The sequence below is a fragment of the Muntiacus reevesi genome, chromosome 10 (genome assembly GCF_963930625.1).
Source record: "Muntiacus reevesi chromosome 10, mMunRee1.1, whole genome shotgun sequence".
Classification (NCBI taxonomy): Eukaryota; Metazoa; Chordata; class Mammalia; order Artiodactyla; family Cervidae; genus Muntiacus; species Muntiacus reevesi.
Genome location: NC_089258.1, coordinates 43,634,879 through 43,651,998, shown reverse-complemented (window position 1 = coordinate 43,651,998; position 17,120 = coordinate 43,634,879). Strand labels below are relative to the sequence as shown.

At 49.5% G+C, this 17,120-nt stretch overlaps 1 protein-coding gene across 1 annotated transcript in view; it reads left to right on the top strand.

The window, feature by feature from the left end:
• Window positions 1-3,570: 3,570 nt before the first annotated feature.
• The window catches only part of LOC136176345 (ankyrin repeat domain-containing protein 26-like), a 92,764-nt gene continuing 79,214 nt past the window's right edge, over window positions 3,571-17,120 (top strand). Inside the window, exons 1-2 of the mRNA XM_065946513.1 lie at window positions 3,571-3,679; window positions 11,603-11,701. Coding sequence (XP_065802585.1) covers window positions 11,649-11,701 — 53 coding nt within the window. The 5' untranslated portion in view covers window positions 3,571-3,679; window positions 11,603-11,648. The remainder of the gene's footprint in view (window positions 3,680-11,602; window positions 11,702-17,120) is intronic.

Here is a 17,120-nt window from a genome sequence, read left to right as displayed (position 1 = left end):
GCTCAAGGACTGGCGTGCTGCTATGAGTGCTGAGTAAAGATCTGTTCTGCTGTTTCTCCACGTCAAGTTTGGTGCTGATCTCTGCAGCCTCTCATCAGTCCTGGGGAAGATGGAAAGCACGGATTTCATTCCAGCTTCCCTCAGTGACTTGCATCTTGTAAGTTGCCGCACATAAATGGAATTCCCATTACACTGTGTGAACACTGAAAGCAGAGAGCAGACCTGCTGTAAACAGTGACAGCTCTGACCTTGTTCTAAAGAAGCACACGTGTGTCTGGGGCTCCTCAGGTAACAAGTCACAGCTGGGAGAGAGAAAGGGCGTCAGAGGGAAAGGGAGGTGGGCTCACAGTGACGCCTGCCGCCTCTGGGACATGCCTGCCGCCTCTGGGACATGTCTGCCCCCAGGAAACAGTTCAGGGATGAAGAAACACACCTCCCACAAAGCCACGTTCAAGGGCTTCCTCTAACCACCCTTGTACATACGTGTTACTCATGACCTCGGAGAAATTAAGCATTTGGCTCTGAGGAATCACCTCAAGTCACAATCTCAAGGGGAGGATGAGAAAGTCAGTGGGTGAGACTGAAGAGAGCTAAAACAGCCCCAGGAACAATGACAAGTATCCCCTGCTTTTCCAAAGTTCACCTTACTTTACTGCACTTCTACAAAGGGCCTATGTCAGCACCTCTTTTTGTTGGTCCAAAATAAATAAAGATCCAAAGACAAATTTTGGTCTCATTTAAAATGCCAAAACTCTAAACAGCGTTCAGTGTACGTTTTAGAGGGAGAGGCATGATGCTCCCCATGCAGGGAGACTGGCCCCACTGAGCTCCTTTCCCCGAAGCCACACGCCACATCTCAGCATCAAGTCCCACAGCCCTGAACCCTCTCTGGGAGCACCAGTGCTTCCCTTGTGTATGCTTATTTTGGGAACTGACTAGCAGAACGTGCCCTAGGTCCCTGTTCCTTTGCTGTATGCTCTCTGGGCTTATGAAAGGCGTCCTAGGAGTGCTCTGCTTTCAGAGGCGGGGAAGCCTGCACTTGGCACTGCAGGTGGGATCTACCCTTTCCAGCCTCCATACAACCCCTCAGTCAGGTCACCATGCCAGCGCCAGCCACTCTGTGAATTACCCCGCCTTTAACCCCTGTGTGAATATTCCCTGATTTCACAAGCATGCTTTTACTTAGTGTAGGAAAACTTACCAGGATATCTTATTACTCATTTTTCTTAGGGTGCCCTCTAGCAGTGATTATCTAGTTAGTTTTCACTTCCTACTAATCTCAGGAACCTGGCTCTATAAAAATTAGGCTTCAGACACAAATTAATGGACTAAATATATTTTCTGTGATTCTGGCTTTTGACTTACTGGTCTAGTTTCTTTTCCAAGGACTTTCTAACTCTTAGTTCCTCTAGGTAGTGTTGCTTATATTTTTCCAACTCTGCTTTATTAGAATCTTCAATAGTTTGCATCTTGGAGAGTTCAGATCCCAAGTCTTTAATTCTGAGTTCCATCTGACTTCTTATGGAAGCAATAGGCTCCTCTTGGAACTGCTGTAAATTTTCTTCAGATGCTGCTTGTATCTAAGTCAAATTTAAAAAGATACTTTTGTTAATGATTATAACCTGAATAATATTTGTTCCATTTAGTTTTGAGTCAGTAATTCAGATGGCAATTTTAAATGCGAAAATCAGAAAATCGGAACTTGAAAATAATCATCGTCAATGTGACATGAATTAAATCTGAATTATAAAATTAATGTGGACTCAATGTTATAGTAGTTATAGTAGTCTCCTGCATTGCAGGCGGATTCTTTACCAACTAGGCGATCAGGGAAGCCCATATTAAAACATCACTAAAGCAAACTGCTGTTGTCATAAGCCCATATATTTATCACTACCCCCCCCCACCATGCTTTTGTGTCTCTTGAAATGTTCCCTGCAGATCAACTTGACAATCCAAACACAGTAATACTTTCAAGTTTCAAGAACTATCTTTTCAAGGCCCAAGGGGTAAAACACCACAATTCAGCCTTTTTCTCTCTGATCCTCTCTAGCACTTTTACGCATGCACAGGTACCAAAGAAACATACACTTGTTGGGAGACTGGGACTCACACAGGCCACACTACACACTATTGTTTATAAAATAGATAACTGAGAACCAACTCTATAGCACTGGGAACTCAACATTCTGTAACAGCCCATATGGAAAAAATGTTTTTATAAAGAGCGGATATACATATATACATGTAAGTGATTCACTTTGCTGCACCCCTGACACTAACACAATATTGTAAACCAACTGTACTCTCTAAACTTCTTCTCCCAAGAAGAACGGAAGGAAGAGACACAAACATTTGGCTATAGACTGACCTGGCATTATGCAGTCATTTTTAGACTCGGAACCCAAAGTGTAGGGTAGGAAAATCAGGATATTGTCACTGTCTTCAAATTAAAAACAATAAGCAGCCCAGTGGCGGCAGGACGCACGCACCTGCCAAGCCCACCGCTGGAGCCTCATAGCTTTCTCCAGGCGCCCCGCCGGACCCACGCGGAGGGGGCCGGGGTTCGACCGCCAGCTGCCCGCCCCTCAGGCCAGAAGGTGATCGCCTGCCCTCCCGGCTCCCAGGGCCCCATTTCCGGCTCACACGCCCCTTTCGCTGAAGGCCCGGCTCACAGCGCCCCGGGGCGCCGGCCCTCTGTCCCACTGACAGAGCCCCTTAGCCGGCTCACACGCCCCCCGCCCCGCGTCGGCCAGCCTCGCCGCTCACAGGCTGCCGGCTCACGCTCCCCGCTCACAGGGACCTCCCTCCCCGTCGGCCCGGCTCCCGCTCACACGCTACCGGCTCACGTTCCCCGCTCACACGCGCCCCTCCGGCCGCTCCCCGCCGGCCCGCTTCGCCGCTCACACGCTGCCGTCTCACGTTCCCCGCTCACACGCCCCCCGCCCGCCCGCCTCGCCGCTCACACGCTACCGGCTCACGCTCCCCGCTCACACGCACCCCTCTTCCCGCTCCCCGCCGGCCTGGCTCCCGCTCACACGCTGCCGGCTCACGCTCCCCAGTCACACGCACCCCTCCAGCCGCTCCCCGCCGGCCGGCTCGCGGCTCACACGCCGCCCTCGCCCCAGTGCGCCGGGCCGCGCTCCCCACTCTCACGACCCCCGACGCCGGCACGCGCTCCCCAGCCGCACGACCCCCGCGCAGGCGCACGCCCGGCTCGCCGCCCACACAACCCCCGCCCCCAGGCGCCGGCCGGTGCTCGCCGCTCACGCGCCCCACAAGCGCCGCGGACGCTCTCAGAGGCCCGGCCTAAGTTCTCCGCCAGGCGCTTGCGCCACGTTCTGCGAGAGGCCATGGAGCCGGCCCTGGACCGCCCCGCGCGGCCGACGGAAAGCTGCCTGAGGCGGGGCGCCGTCAGGGCAGAGGCGAGCGGGCGCCTCGCGGGCCGCTGTTCTGGGGCTGCGCAGCCGCGAGCGGGCTGGCGGGTGTGCCTGTGGTTCCACTCCGTGGCTGTGGGCAGGTCGGTTTCGGCAGCTTCCCGCGCGCGGGGGCGTCGCCGCCACTTCCTCAGCGCCCCCCGCTGCCCCCCGTCCTCGAAGCGGCTGTGCGCGCGGCCTCCGGTGGGCGTCTCGCCCCGGTGACGCGCGGAGAGACCGGGAGACGGGCTGCTGGAGCTCAGGTGAGAGTTACATCGGGGAGGTGGGGACAGGGTATCCCGGGAGTGAGGGCCGCGCCCTGAGGGCTGTGGTGAGGGTAGCCCCACCGGGGAGCCGGCCCTGCAAGCCCCCTCCCCTCCCCGCCGGGGAACGGTAGGCAGCAATGGGGCTCTGGAGCCTGAAGTTCGCTCTTCACTCACAAGGCATTTCAGAGAAGCCATGGGATTACTCTGTGTTTAGATAGCTGTCGCAGCGCTTATGGCTCATCTGGTCAAGAATCTGCCTGCAATGTGGGAGACCCGGATTCAATCCCTGGGTTGGGAAGATCCTCTGGAGAAGGGAAAGGCTACTCACTCCACTCTTCTGGCATGGACTGTCCCAAAGAGTCAGACTTTGCAAAGAGTCAGAGTGAGCGACTTTCACTTCACTAATTAAGGTGCTTCTCCACGGATGACTGGGCTTCGCTCATAGCTCAGTCGGTAAAGAATCTGCCTGTAGTGCAGGAGACCCGGGTTCGATTCTTGGGTTGGGAAGCTCCTCTGGAAAAGGAAATGGCAACGCACTCCAGTATTCCTGCCTGGAGAATCCCATGAAGAGAGGAGCCTGGCGGTCTACAGTCCATGGGCTTGCAAGAGTCGGACACGATTTAGGGACTAAACCACCACGTAGCACTTTGGGGAACGGATCGGATAGAAGAAAGACTGGTTCTCAGTGGGTTAGAATAGACAGCAGGAGAGATGGATGTGGTCAACAGCCCGGTCGGGGGTCGCTGAACACCGTGTCCTGAGATGACAGGTCTGGTAGGTACAAGGACAGGGGTGGAGGTGAGAGGAGTAGCCGAGGAGGGGAGGGACCGCCTCTCTGGAGGCTTTTCTCAGGTAGCAGAGTAAACATCTGGCAGTCAGCAGGAAGAGCCTTTGGGTAAGGTGAGTCTTGTTTTGAACATTCAAGAGCACATAGTCTGACACTTGGGCCTTTTAACAGATGGGGAAGCTGAGCCACTGGAATTACGCATCAGGTTAAAGGGCTTGTCTGAACTTGCAGCTGTTGGAAGCAGAGCCCCAACTTGAACAGTTTTCTTTGGTTGCAGTCTGATTCTTGCAACTTCAGGCAGTTACCTTATCTAAAAAGTTAGGAGACCACAGTGGGAGGTTCCCTGGAGACGTAGAACTCAGAGGGGTGGTTGTTCAGTCCCTAAGTCATGCCCCAGTCTTTATGGCCGCATGTACTGAGGCACGACGCCAAGCTTCCCTGTTCTTCCCTGTCTCTCTGAGTTTGCTCAAATTCATGTCCATTGGGTCAGTGATGTCATCCAACCATGTCACCCTCTGTAGCCCCCTTCTCCTTCGTCATATCCTGAATCTTTCCCAGCATCAGGGTCTTTTCCAATGAGTCAGGTCTTTACATCAGGTGGCCAAAGTATTGGAGCTTCAGCATCAGCATCGGTCCTTCCAAGGGATATTCAGGGTTGATTTCCTTTAGGCTTGGCTGGATTGATTTCCTTGCTGTCCAAGGGACTCTCAAGAGTCTTCTCTAACAAAAGCATCAATTCTTCGGTGCTCAGCCTTCTTTATGGTCCAACTCTCATATCCGTACATGACTCCTGGAGAGTCATAGCTTTGACTATAGGGACTTTTGTCTGCAAGGTGGTATCTCTGCTTTTTAAAACGCTCTCTAGGCTTGTCATAGCTTTTCTTCCAAGGAGCCAGGGTCTTTAAATTTCATCGCTGCTGTCACCATCTGCAATGATTTAGGAGCCCAAGAAAATAAATTCTGCCACTGTTTTCACTTTTTCCCCATCTATTTGCCGTGAAGTGATGGTACTGGATACCATGATCTCAGTTTTTGAATGCTGAGTTTTAAGCCAGATGTTTGAGAGGGGTGGAGGCTTTCCAATAAGTCCCCACTAGGGTGGGAAGACTAGGTCACATGGGGAGAAAGGAGCGCAAAGGCGCAGACACTGCCCACAGGTGCTGGCTTTTCAGCCTGTGAGTCCAACTGTCTGTTTCGCTCAGACTTGAAGTGTTGGTGTCCCACTTTGGGAAGTGGCAGGGTGGAGGGGGGGAATCAGGGGTGAACTTACAAGTGTAAAATCACTGGCTTTTCTGGGTCTTAGAGGGCGTCGGTGCACCTTTTCTTGCAGTCCTGGCTGCCTTTGGGGGCTGGCCACTGGGACAGCTGAGCTGGGTTAGACTAAGAATTGATCTTGATCTGATTGACCCCTCACACCCTGGACCCAAACATGCTTTCGAGAATCATGCTTCCGTGGCAGATGGTAGCTGGTTGAGAGCAGGGACTCTGCCTTTTTCATTCCAGAATCCCTCATGGTTAGGTGCTGTGTTTGGCAGATTGGAATGATGCCCTTTGTATCTGTAGAACTGATAACCGTTTCAGTCTTTAGGAGAATTATCTTGAGTTCCCAGGGGCTTACAGCTGGAGGTGGGAGCACAAAATGATGCAATTCCCAGTGTGAATTTTAAGTTTAAATCTTAAAAAAATAAATAAAAATTTAGATCTGGAAACTCGGTTTTATCTTTTCAAGTTTACTTCATACTTGTCTTTTGTATACCTGCTGATCTAATCGTGGAAGAGTTTCAGCTGTCCCTTAAAATAATATTTGTGATAAAAGGAATATTTAATTGAATTCTAGTAAAGCAGACTTTTCCATGATATCTTTTTAACCAGTTGATGAAAGAGTAGGTAGAAGTCAAGCTTTCATTTTTCATTAGAAATCATTTCTTACCTTGAAGCTGCATTAAATAGTATAATTTTGTAGTTATACCTGTAGTGCTAAAACATTTTTTTTTCGCTAATGTATTTATTTTGGCTCTAACAGCAAAAGGCTTGCTTACTGTTGTTTTGTTTTGAGATTTTTTTTTTCTTTTGGTTGTCATTGTTACAGCATTATTGGGTGTTTTTGGTAAAATTTTTAATTGAAATATAGTTTATTTACAGTGTTTCAGGTGTAAGTGTTGCTTGTTGACAGACATTGTGTAGCATTTATGAGTTTTATAATTCTCATGTTTTTATCCTTCCAATGGAAGTTTTTTTAGAAATTTGCCAAAGTAGATAGCAGAAAAACTCCTTTGACTTTTCTGTTTTCTATCCTAGCAGTGTGTAGGGGTTTTTTTGGGGGGCGGTGGGTAGTAACCTTTTAAGATCCTTTTCCAATAAATAAGTATTTTACTTGCTTTTGTCATGTGTTATTACTTCTGTAGACTATTGGCTTTTTGTCATTAGTTTTATTGAGGTATAATTTATGTACAACACAGTACACATTTACTAGAGTTTTGACAAATGTATGCAATCCTTGTAACCAGCAACCCAACCAAGATGTCTGCCATCCCAAGGATTCTCTTTTCTCTTTTGCAGCACTGGCTGCTTCCCACCTGCAGCCTGAGGCAGCCAAGGATTTTCTTTCCCCTACAGATTATATTTGTCTTTTTAATTGTATTTCTGGAGTCAGCATGCCAGCAATTGCAAACTTTTCTGTACAGGGCCAGTTAGAAGCATACAGTGTGTACTCCTTTCTGTCTGACTTCTCAGTACAGTGTCTTTAAGATTATCCTCAATGACTGTGTTGATTGTGTAGTTTGTTAGTAAGTCATTCCTTTTTGTTGTTTTTAATTGTGGTAAACGATGCAAAACTTAAATGTTGCCATTTCTAACCATTCTTCTGTGTCCACTTCAGTGGCATTAATTATATTCACATTGTTGTGCAACCATCACCTCTATTTCCAAAGCTTTTTCATAACCCCAAATGAACTCTATAGCTTTTAAGCAGTAACTACCCGCTCTTCTACCCCCTCAGCCTGGTAGCCTCTAATCTACTTTGTTTCTATGAGTTTGCCCATTCTAGACATTTCAGATAAGTTGCATCATAACGATATTTGTCCTTTTGTGTCTGGCTTATTTCACTAAGCAGTGTTTTCAAAGTTCATGTTGTTGTATGTATCAGCACTTTTTTTTTTTTGACTGAGCAATAGTCCATTGAATAGACATACTTTGTATGAACATAGGTATTCAGTTCTCTTGAGTGTATACCTAGGAGAGGAATTGCTGGATAATATGGGAATTCGAAATTTGACTTTTTGTGGACCCACAAGACTGTTTTCTACAGGGCTGTACCATTTTACATTCCTACTTGCATTGGACAAGGGTTCCAGTTTCTCCCCATCCTCTGCAACACTTGTCATTATAGCCATGTTAGTAGGTGTGGAAGGACTGTTGGTTTCTCATAAGGTACATAAGCATAGAGTATTGCTACAAACTTGGTGGGGGAATGAGGGAGTGTAATTTTATATGTTCCAGGAGGCTGACGGAATCTGGAGGAGATGAAAGTTTTATGCGAGCAAAACCTACCTGATGTGTAAGTTGGTCAGTTGATATTCTAAAACAGTTTCAGAAATATGATATTGATGTCAGATCATCTTAACATTAGTTTTTAGATATGTTTTCTTTTTTTTAAATTCTCTGTGAGTCTGATCATACTCTAGCTATACAGAAGTAGGAGGGTTTGTGTTAATGATTGTTATGTCTCTAGGGACCAAATAGTGCTTGGCACATGGTAGGGGTTCAATAAATACTTCTCGTTTGACTGGTATGACTTGAACGGAATTAGGGTGGATCCAAGAGAGATGACACTAGAGCAAGTAAGAGACCTGACGAGTGAAGTGTCTTGTTTCCGCTGCTTGTTTACATCAGGTGAGGCCTTAGTGGGTTTAAAGGGAGAACAGGCAGTTTGTAAATTTAGCAGGAGTAGCAGTGACTTCTGAACGCTTGAGTGAAGTGGGCTGGGAACTCGTGCTGCAGAACAGTACAGTTTGGTAGGTTAGAGGGTTCTGGAGTTGCAGACTGTTCAGAGCCAAGCATGGGAGTGGGCACAGAGGAGAATTTGAGCTGAACGACAGACTTCAGAGGACCTGTGATTGGGTGAAGAATAAGATACAAGACTACTGACTGCTGGAGGAAAAATGAGTTATTGAGAGCTCATCCTAGAGAGAAGTATGTCTGCAACTTGAGATTTCGTCCCTGGCCTTGTTCGGTAGTGTTTTCATCAGTTAGTTGAGCATATAAATCAGTAGCGTGCTGTTAGGGTGTGTGGAGTACACAGAACAGTAGGAACACTTTGCAGTGACTGTTTAAGGATAGATACTGATGAATGAGGAACTGATGTGCAAGAGGTCTGCAGTAGATGTAAGGGAAATGGAAAGTCCTGCACTCAGGTTCCCAAGTCCTTCATTTGTTCATGCAACAGATATGTACTCAGCAGTTATGAGCTGATAAAGGGCTCTGGTGTTTCCGTTGTAAACAGCAGAATCAAGAGGTTTGCCCCCGTGGCCACCAACAGTGTCATGCAGAAGGCAGATGTTCAATGCAGGTAAAGCGGGTCAGAGTACGTGCCGTGAAGGAAAACACCACACTTGGAGAGAGTGTTATGCACTCAAAATATTGGTAGATGGAGAAATCCGGGAAATTCTCTCTGAGGAGGAGACTCATCAGCTGGAGCCTGAAGACGTGGGTTTTAGCAAGGAAGTAACTGTGGGCAGAGAGCATTCTTGGAGGAAACAGCATGTGCAGAGGCCCTGAGTCTTGAAAGAGGGTGGGATGCCCAGGGACCTGGTCATTCCCAAAGGCCAGTGTGGCTGTAGCTTAGTGAGAAGGCCGACGGCGACACCAGGGGAGATTTTTAAACTTGGGGGGCCGCTGGTGGCATGTTTGTGTTGTAAGGACCACCCTGGCCGCCATGTGGATAGTGGATGGTGGAATCGAGAGGGAGGATGGTGGTCATGCAGGTGACAGGAGAGGTGAGTCAGCCTAGGGGAAAGAACAGTTTACACACCTATTTAGGAGGTGACTGAACAGGCCTCGGTCCGGTAAGGGAATGATTTTCCTGTATTTGTACCCTGGGGAAATTCAGGATCCAAAATTCTGTGCCCTATCCTCCTAGTTTGGTTCTGGGCAGGACAGTCACTATTACCAGCTTCTGGTTAAAATTCTTTGTCAGAAGAAATATATTCCTATTTAATTGCTTACATGGAAGTGTGAATTTTTTAAGGATGTTCTTGTGTTCTTGATCAAGAACTTTGATGTTAAGTTGGGTGTATTTTCTTTGTGCTATTTCATTATAATCAAAAGCACATTGTAAGCAGTGTGGAGAATAAATCTAACATTTATAAAGTGGCAGACGTGTCTAGAACAGATCTAGAAGACATGGTACATCTATGTACGTGGTACCGATCTAGAAGACATGGGATATATATTTTGCCTCTATTTTCAAGGCCTAGAGCAGACACATGCACTTTGTCTTTATCTGTTTCCTTTTAAAACTCCAAAGTAGATACTTAGTAATTCTGTATATCTGGTTTTGTTTTGTTTCCTGTCAGGAAGCATTTAACAGGAGGCTTCCTGTGTGCTGTTTTGGATCTGTCAGGAACTCTCTGACCCTTATTAATTCCAGGAATTAAGAGGAGAGGCATGCCTTTCCCTGGGCTGAGGAATCCAGACATTTCCTTTGTTCATTTCTCATTATGGTGATATGTACCCTCTTCTCTCTTTAATAGGGATCAGCTTGTGTTTTGTTAAGTCTGGAATTTTAATCTTTCTCTTTGCTGAGAATACCTACCTTGTAAGACAGTATATATGCCTACGCCATGTTGATTAAAACACCTTTGCTCCATCAGAGCTTTGGTCCCCATGTCTGCTGTCTTTCTTTTTCTTCCTCTCTTTCTCTCTCTATTTCTGGCTGATTCCCTGGAACGCGAAAGCCGGCTGCGTAACCCAGGGAATATTAGCCTCTTTCCTTCTTTCACTTTCTCATCTTCGACTCCGGTCCATTAAAGGACCCACAGTTTCCCCCTTTTCTTTTCTTTTCAATTGTGGTTGAGACACACACCAGGTAGCTCAGTGGTAGAGAATCTGACTGCCAATGCAGGAGATGCATTCCCTGGGTCGGGGAGATCCCCTGGAGAAGGAACTGGTGACCCACCCCAGTTCTCTTGCCTGGAAAATTCCATGGATAGAGGAGCCTGGCAGGCTACAGTCCATGGGGTCAGAAAGAGTCCGACACGACTGAGTGACTGAGCACACATACTATTGAGTGTATTCAGAACATTCCTAGTGTCATATAGCTATTACCACCACCACCTTCTCCAGAACTCTTCATTTTACAAAGCTGAAACCCCATACCCAGTAAACAATTGTACACCTGATTGGAAAGGGTGATGCTTGTCTGAAATCTAAGGAGACATACGTTTGATAGGGGAAAACCAAAATTTTCTCCCTCTCTGTATCAAGGACCCTAAAGTACAAACATGCACATAGTTGAAGATCAAGAACTATTTCTTGGATGAGTGGAGGAACATTTGACTTTAGAGTCCTCTGCTCACTTTTGGGCATGAGGATTTGAAAGTACTGATACCATAGAAAGAAGAGTCCGTAGGATGAGAGCATGATGTGAGGCCATAATCTTATGCACCGTGATATTCGATCTCTTATCCCATCATGAAAAAGGGATTCTAAAAAGTGAGGCAAAAATTTGTCTTTTGGAGACAATGGAAATTAATCAGTGTGCAAAACCCAATGTGCCACATGGCTAAACAAGAGAATGGGAGTGTGATCCTAGGCAAATTACTTAGGTATTTAAAATTTTTTTTTTCTTTAAGTTTGTCCACACAGTTTGCAGGATCTTAGTTCCCTGACCAGGGATTGAACCTGTGCCCTCAGCAGTGAAAGTGCAGTGTCTTAAACATTGGACCACCAGGGAATTCCCTGGCTCTTTTCTATTTTATCCTATTAGCAAAAGCTCTGATGTGGAGGCAGGTACTATTTAGGTAGGTTAACTACTAACACAAATGGCTAAAAACAAGTATGGAGTCAGTTGTTAGCTGGCTTTGAAAATTTGACTTGTACTCAGTAGACATTCTTTTCCTTAAATGTTTTACCAGGAATAACGCAAAGTCAAGTGGACGAGGTGATTTGATCCCAGCCATCATGTCTCGACACTGTTCTTTGCTAAGAAGTCAGCGCTGCGCCGGAGCCTGCCAGTGAGCTTCTCTGTGTTTGTGGGGCTGGCAGGGAGCAGTGGGTGGTTCCCGTCCCCGTGGGTGTCAGAAATTCTTGGAGATGTCTCTCTCTTATGAGCATTCTCAATTTTCTCTTTGTTTCCCTTTAAACATCTTTTGTCATGGAAAATTGCAGTATTCTTAAAACTAGGGAATAATATTACAGCCCCCCGTGGAGCCATCATATACGTCAAACAGTTCTTAATATTTTTCCATAATTGCTTCATTTTGTTTTATGTGTCTAGGCTAAACATTGGGCATTTTCCACTGAATAGTTTTGTGTGCATCTTTAAGAAATAAGGCCCTCTGGGGCCTTTTCTCACTGTATAGTTGACCTGTGACCACTGTGTAACTCTCCTGTCTGGAGCAGTGACCGTCCCTTCACAGCATCCATCCAGTCTGCTCCTCTTTTCCCTGTTGTCCCGAAGGTGTCCTCTTAACAGTGGTTGGTGTCCTCTTAACAGTGGAACCAAATCAAATCCACGTGTTACCTTCTGGTGGTTCAGTCGTAAGCCTCTCCTGACCAAGACACCTTCTGGTCCAATGCTGTATTAATGTTCTAGGCATGACCAGCTGCTTCGGATTAGCGCCCTCGGGTGGGGTTATGGCAGTGTCTTGCCAAGTGCTTTGCGATTTCACATGTCTGCTGAAGAGGTAAGTTAGCACTCTTTTTCAAATTTGTCAATTTGGAAACTGACTGAGCTTGTGGCTCAGCTTCTGTAATAGTATTTATAGTATTTGTCTTTTTGTTTTGACATTTGCTTTTCAGTAGTTTTTGGTCTGTTTGAGGATGGCAGGAGTCATTCTAAATGCCGTTATGGAAAACTACTATTAACAAAATAAAGGGTCGCGTTATGTTAGTTTCTAGAGATCCATCAGGAGGGTTCAAAAATAGCATTATTATTTGGAGATTTTTCATAAAATTGTGTGTACATACTTTACTGACTAAGTCAGTCAATTATTGTGCCGCCATTAATAACCATGTTTTTGAATAGTGTCTAATGCTCTGGACGTTGTAAGAGAGAAAGCATGGCCTACGGTGTCGTGGTGTGTGTGTGTGTGTGTGGCGGAAGGGCCAGGAGATACAGCACGTCGGGTGTGCTGCGATCACGGATGACTTAAATTTTGTAATTCTTGCTTTTTTGAAGTTTCTGCATTAAACACGTATCACGTAGCTAATGTTCTTCTTATACTTGTGAAGTCGACATTTAGAAACAGGGTAACCAAATCCGAAAACTTGAACTTGACCTTGACCACGTGCCTTAGGAACGTCCGAGCCTGAGACTGGCACGGTCACAGCTGAGAGAGGCCCCCAAAGAGAGTCGGGACTAGGTGGCTGTGCACGGGGGTCCCGGGCTGAGAGGGGTCTGCCTCGCCTCTGACCGCCTGCATGGGACTCGTCTGGCCAAGGACGTCACGGGGCTGGCTGAGGTCACACGGCTAGGGGGGCGCCCTCCAGGCCCAGGACACAGTCAGGCCCCGTCCAGGGTCAGGTGGAACACGTGTGAACCGTGTGAAGGGCTGTGCCTGTTTGCTCCCGAGGGCAGGAGTCCATACAGCTCCTCTGGGTGCGCCCTCTGCAGGTGGAGGAGCCAGGAAGCACGGCAGGTGGCCTCCGAGGCTCAGGCCGTGGGCGTCGCAGCCCCGGAGGTGACCAGCTCCTCGCCCCCAGCGGAGCCCAGGTGTGATACGCCTGTGGGTGTGCGCCCACTGCCCTGCCCAGCACTTGTCCGGTGCCTGACAGGCTTAGAGGTACAGCGGTGGGGAGGCAGGGAGCTTGTGGGCTGGGACACACAGATGTGAGCCGAGCAGGCCCAGGACGGGTGGTGGTGCCTGCCAGCATGAGGTGCTGGGACGCGCGGCTGGTTCTTCCGAGGAGCTCGAGCAGGAGGAGAGGAGGGAGGTGACGGTGTGACATGGGGTGCGCTTGGAGGGCCAGGGCCTGCAGGGGGAAGGGGCTGTGAGAGAGGGTCTCTAAGCCTCGTGTCTCTGCTCAGCTTGGCACCAGGTTCCCCACCCCTGGACTTAGCTGTGGACACCTGGTGTGAGAGCTCACTCCTCAGGTGGCCTCGGTTGCAGAAGGGTCTGTCTGCATGTGGGACTCCTCTCTGTCCAGGGTCTGAGGAGGGGCTGGCAGACCCCTGTGAGCCCAGCCCCCCAGTGTCAGCAGGCACTTTCTCCAAGGTGTCTCTCTGTACTGGGGGCTCCCTTCCCTGTTTGTAGTACAAAAGGAACCTTGAGAAATTGCCGGACTGGTTTGAGCCTTTGAGGCGAAGACAGTTCCACCCATGGGCAGCAGGGCTGGGCTGCCAGAGGCTTCTATGCCCACTGGTGAGGGGGGATGCCCAGCACTCAGACGTGGGCTGGAGTGACTGCATAGTGATCATCCGAAGCTCTGACGCCGCGGGGAGGCGGCTACATCTGGTGGAGGGTGTGTGAGAATCTTCCTCCCCCCTCTTCATCCCAGGAGCGTGGCGGTTGCTCTGCGGGGCCCGTGTGTGTGGTGTGCCTCTGGGGTCTGTCCGGGGAAACTGCCCGGGGTGGCCCCTCAGACACGCGGTGACACAGGGCAGTGAGGACAGTGGGGCTGTGGCTCACGGTTTCACCCGTGCCCGGGGTGGCCCGTGCCCTCCTCCCCGGCCTGCCCTCAGCAGGGCCCCTGGTGGAGCCGCCACCTCTCCTGTCCACGGGGTCTCAAAGGGCAGTTTTGTGTGCTCCAGACGAGGCCGCCGGAGGCTGTAGTGTAAACGGTGTTTAGATGGCCTCCCAGGAGCTCCGTGCAGGGAAAGCCCTGGACAGCCTGGTGTCAGTGATCCTGTGGTTTCTGTGCCCAGGGAGCAGTGTCCCAGTCCGTCCACATCCACGCCCCGCCAGACGCTGTGCAACCACCTCTGGGGCCCTGGCCACAGCCCGTCTCAGGAGCGTGAGCTGTACATTTAGAGGAAGGCTGCTGTATGCGGCTGGTGTGGGTCCCATTATGGAAGGAATTAAACCCAGCGAAGAACCCAGGAGGTAAACAGGACAGAATAACTTGATCCTCCCAGGATCCGGCATGAGGTCACTGGGAGGGCTACAGGCAAGCCTTCCATGCTCTCAAGGTACAGAAGTCCCCCTGAATGGAGTTTGTGTTAGTGGCTCCGTCCTGTCCGATTCTTTGCAACCCCATAGACTTTAGCCTGCCAAGCTCCTCTGTCCGTGGATTCTCCAGGCAAGAATACTGGAGTGGGTTGCCATCCCTTTCTCCAGGAGATGTTCCCAACTCAGGGACCAAATCCACGTATGCTGTGTCTCCTGCATTGCAGGTGGATTCTTTAGTGTCTGAACTACCAGGAAATGGAGTGTGGGCATCAGATAAATGGATTCTTTAGAAATTGTGGGCTTTCCTGGACATGCCCTTCTCCTGTGGGGTGGCCTACCAGGTCGAGATGCAGTTTTCTGTGTCTGGTGGTGACCCTGAAGGTCTGGGCAGTCAGCCCACAACCGCTGTGCCTTTTCCCCGGCAGCTGTATGGAGCCACCCAGAGGCTGTGGCTGGCCTTGTTCCAGCACGCCCAGTGGGTTCAGCAGCTGCAGGAGGAGATGGCACAGCGCGTGCCCGCAGGCCGCGTGGCTGAGCTGCAGCAGCTGCTGGAACGGGAGCAGCGGGTGGCTTGGCAGCTCCAGGAGGAGGCGCAGGTAAGTGGGGACAGGGCTGGGGGGCCAGCTGGGGGTGACAGGGAGGGTGAGTAGGATCTCTGGTGACTTAGCCACAAGCTGCCCATGTGCCAAGGGAGGACGGCCCGGCAGCCCTCCCGCCATGTGGGAGGTTTGTGGAAGCCCCTGGACCCGGCTTCCGCTGGGAACTGGTGGGTGCTGAGCAGCCGACCCTGACATTCCCCCTGTCTGTTTTCTGGGCAGCTGCAGCAAGCCACACACGTGACCTGCTTCCAGTTCTGAAAGGTGGTGATCGAAGGGCCCCAAGAGGGATGGGCCCGGATAGCTCTTCAGGAGTGCATGCAGGTGCAAAGGTCCTGAGGTGGGCTGCTTGGCATGTTTAAAAGTAGCAGTGGGTGGGGGGTGGTTGAACAAGACATCAGCATAGTGACAGCATGGACTTGGGGAGCCCTGCTGTGTGCCAGCCTCCCATGTAGAAACAGAGTTGCTTCCTTAAAAGGGCAGCAGAACAGTGGCTCAGAGCGTGCACTGCAGGGGACTGGATCCTGGCTCCACCACCTGAGCCGAGTGATTTAACTGAGTGAGTGATTTAACTCTCTGTGCTTCTGTTTCTTCCAGCCTCTTGTGGCTGTGGTTCCCACCTCAGAGCATTTTCTCAGGCATCAGTGAGTGAGCACCTCAAAGTGCCAGCCTGGGAAGCACATATGGGACCTCACAGTTCATGGGTCAGTGGGAGGGTGAGGAGGGGCAGAGGGCCAAGTGCCTTCGTGAGGAAGGAATTTGTGCAAGATTGGAAAAGTGGGTAAAATCTGACATTTCTAAAACAAAAAATTCTAACAAAGAACAGCCTTATAGCATTATGCAAACACATTGTGCTGGAGAGACATTTAAGCTAGGACAAAGTATTGACAAAGGAAGTGTAGTCAGAGATCCTCTAGAAAGACTGTCATGTTTTGGGAAACTCAACTTTGAGTCATTTAGGATTAAAATCCTATGACAAAGAGTCTTTTATCTGCTCACACTACAGTGAGAAATGCAGTTTTGTGGCTTGTGAGACATTCCTAACCATCCCTCCCTATGGATGAAAGGTTAGCCAGACCTTTGGATATTGTGCATGTCAGCTGATTTCCATTCTAAAGTAAATAAGCCTGAGATTTTAAAATGTACCGTGTTGATCTCTAACCTCCTCTTGTTCATGAAAAAGCACATGAAAAATAGCTGAAAGCAACAGAAGAGCAGGTGGAGGAGGTGGAAATGATTTTGAAGAACATGGAAATGCTCCTCCAAGAGAAAGTGGGTGAGCCTGAAGGAACAGGAGAGTGATGGACGCCTCCTTTGGGCATCCGGGTAGCTGATGAGGGAGACAGGACCCAAGAGAACCCTGTGTCCTGTGGAAGTGCTGAGGAGGGGAGAGGAGGGCCGGGGAGAGGGGAGAGAGAGGCCTTGCTGTCCTATGAGGTCTGCTTGGTGCTCCAGGAAGGGAAATGTGAGCATCTGTGGAAATACTTCTCTCACACAGGGACCGAATGTGGTTTATCTGGAGCACCCTGGGCCGCGGGTCCCCAGTTCTAGTCTCTCTGTGCAGGCTGTCTGCTCCAGACCCCCACTCCCCATCTGTGTAGCCCCTGTCCTGCCGGCACCGCCGCCCTCCAGCCTTGTCTGTCCCCAGGTCCTCACTTTCCTTCCCAGCTGTCAGGCTCTTGGTGACCCTGCTACCCCCCAGTCACTCTTGGCAAAACCTCAACCCC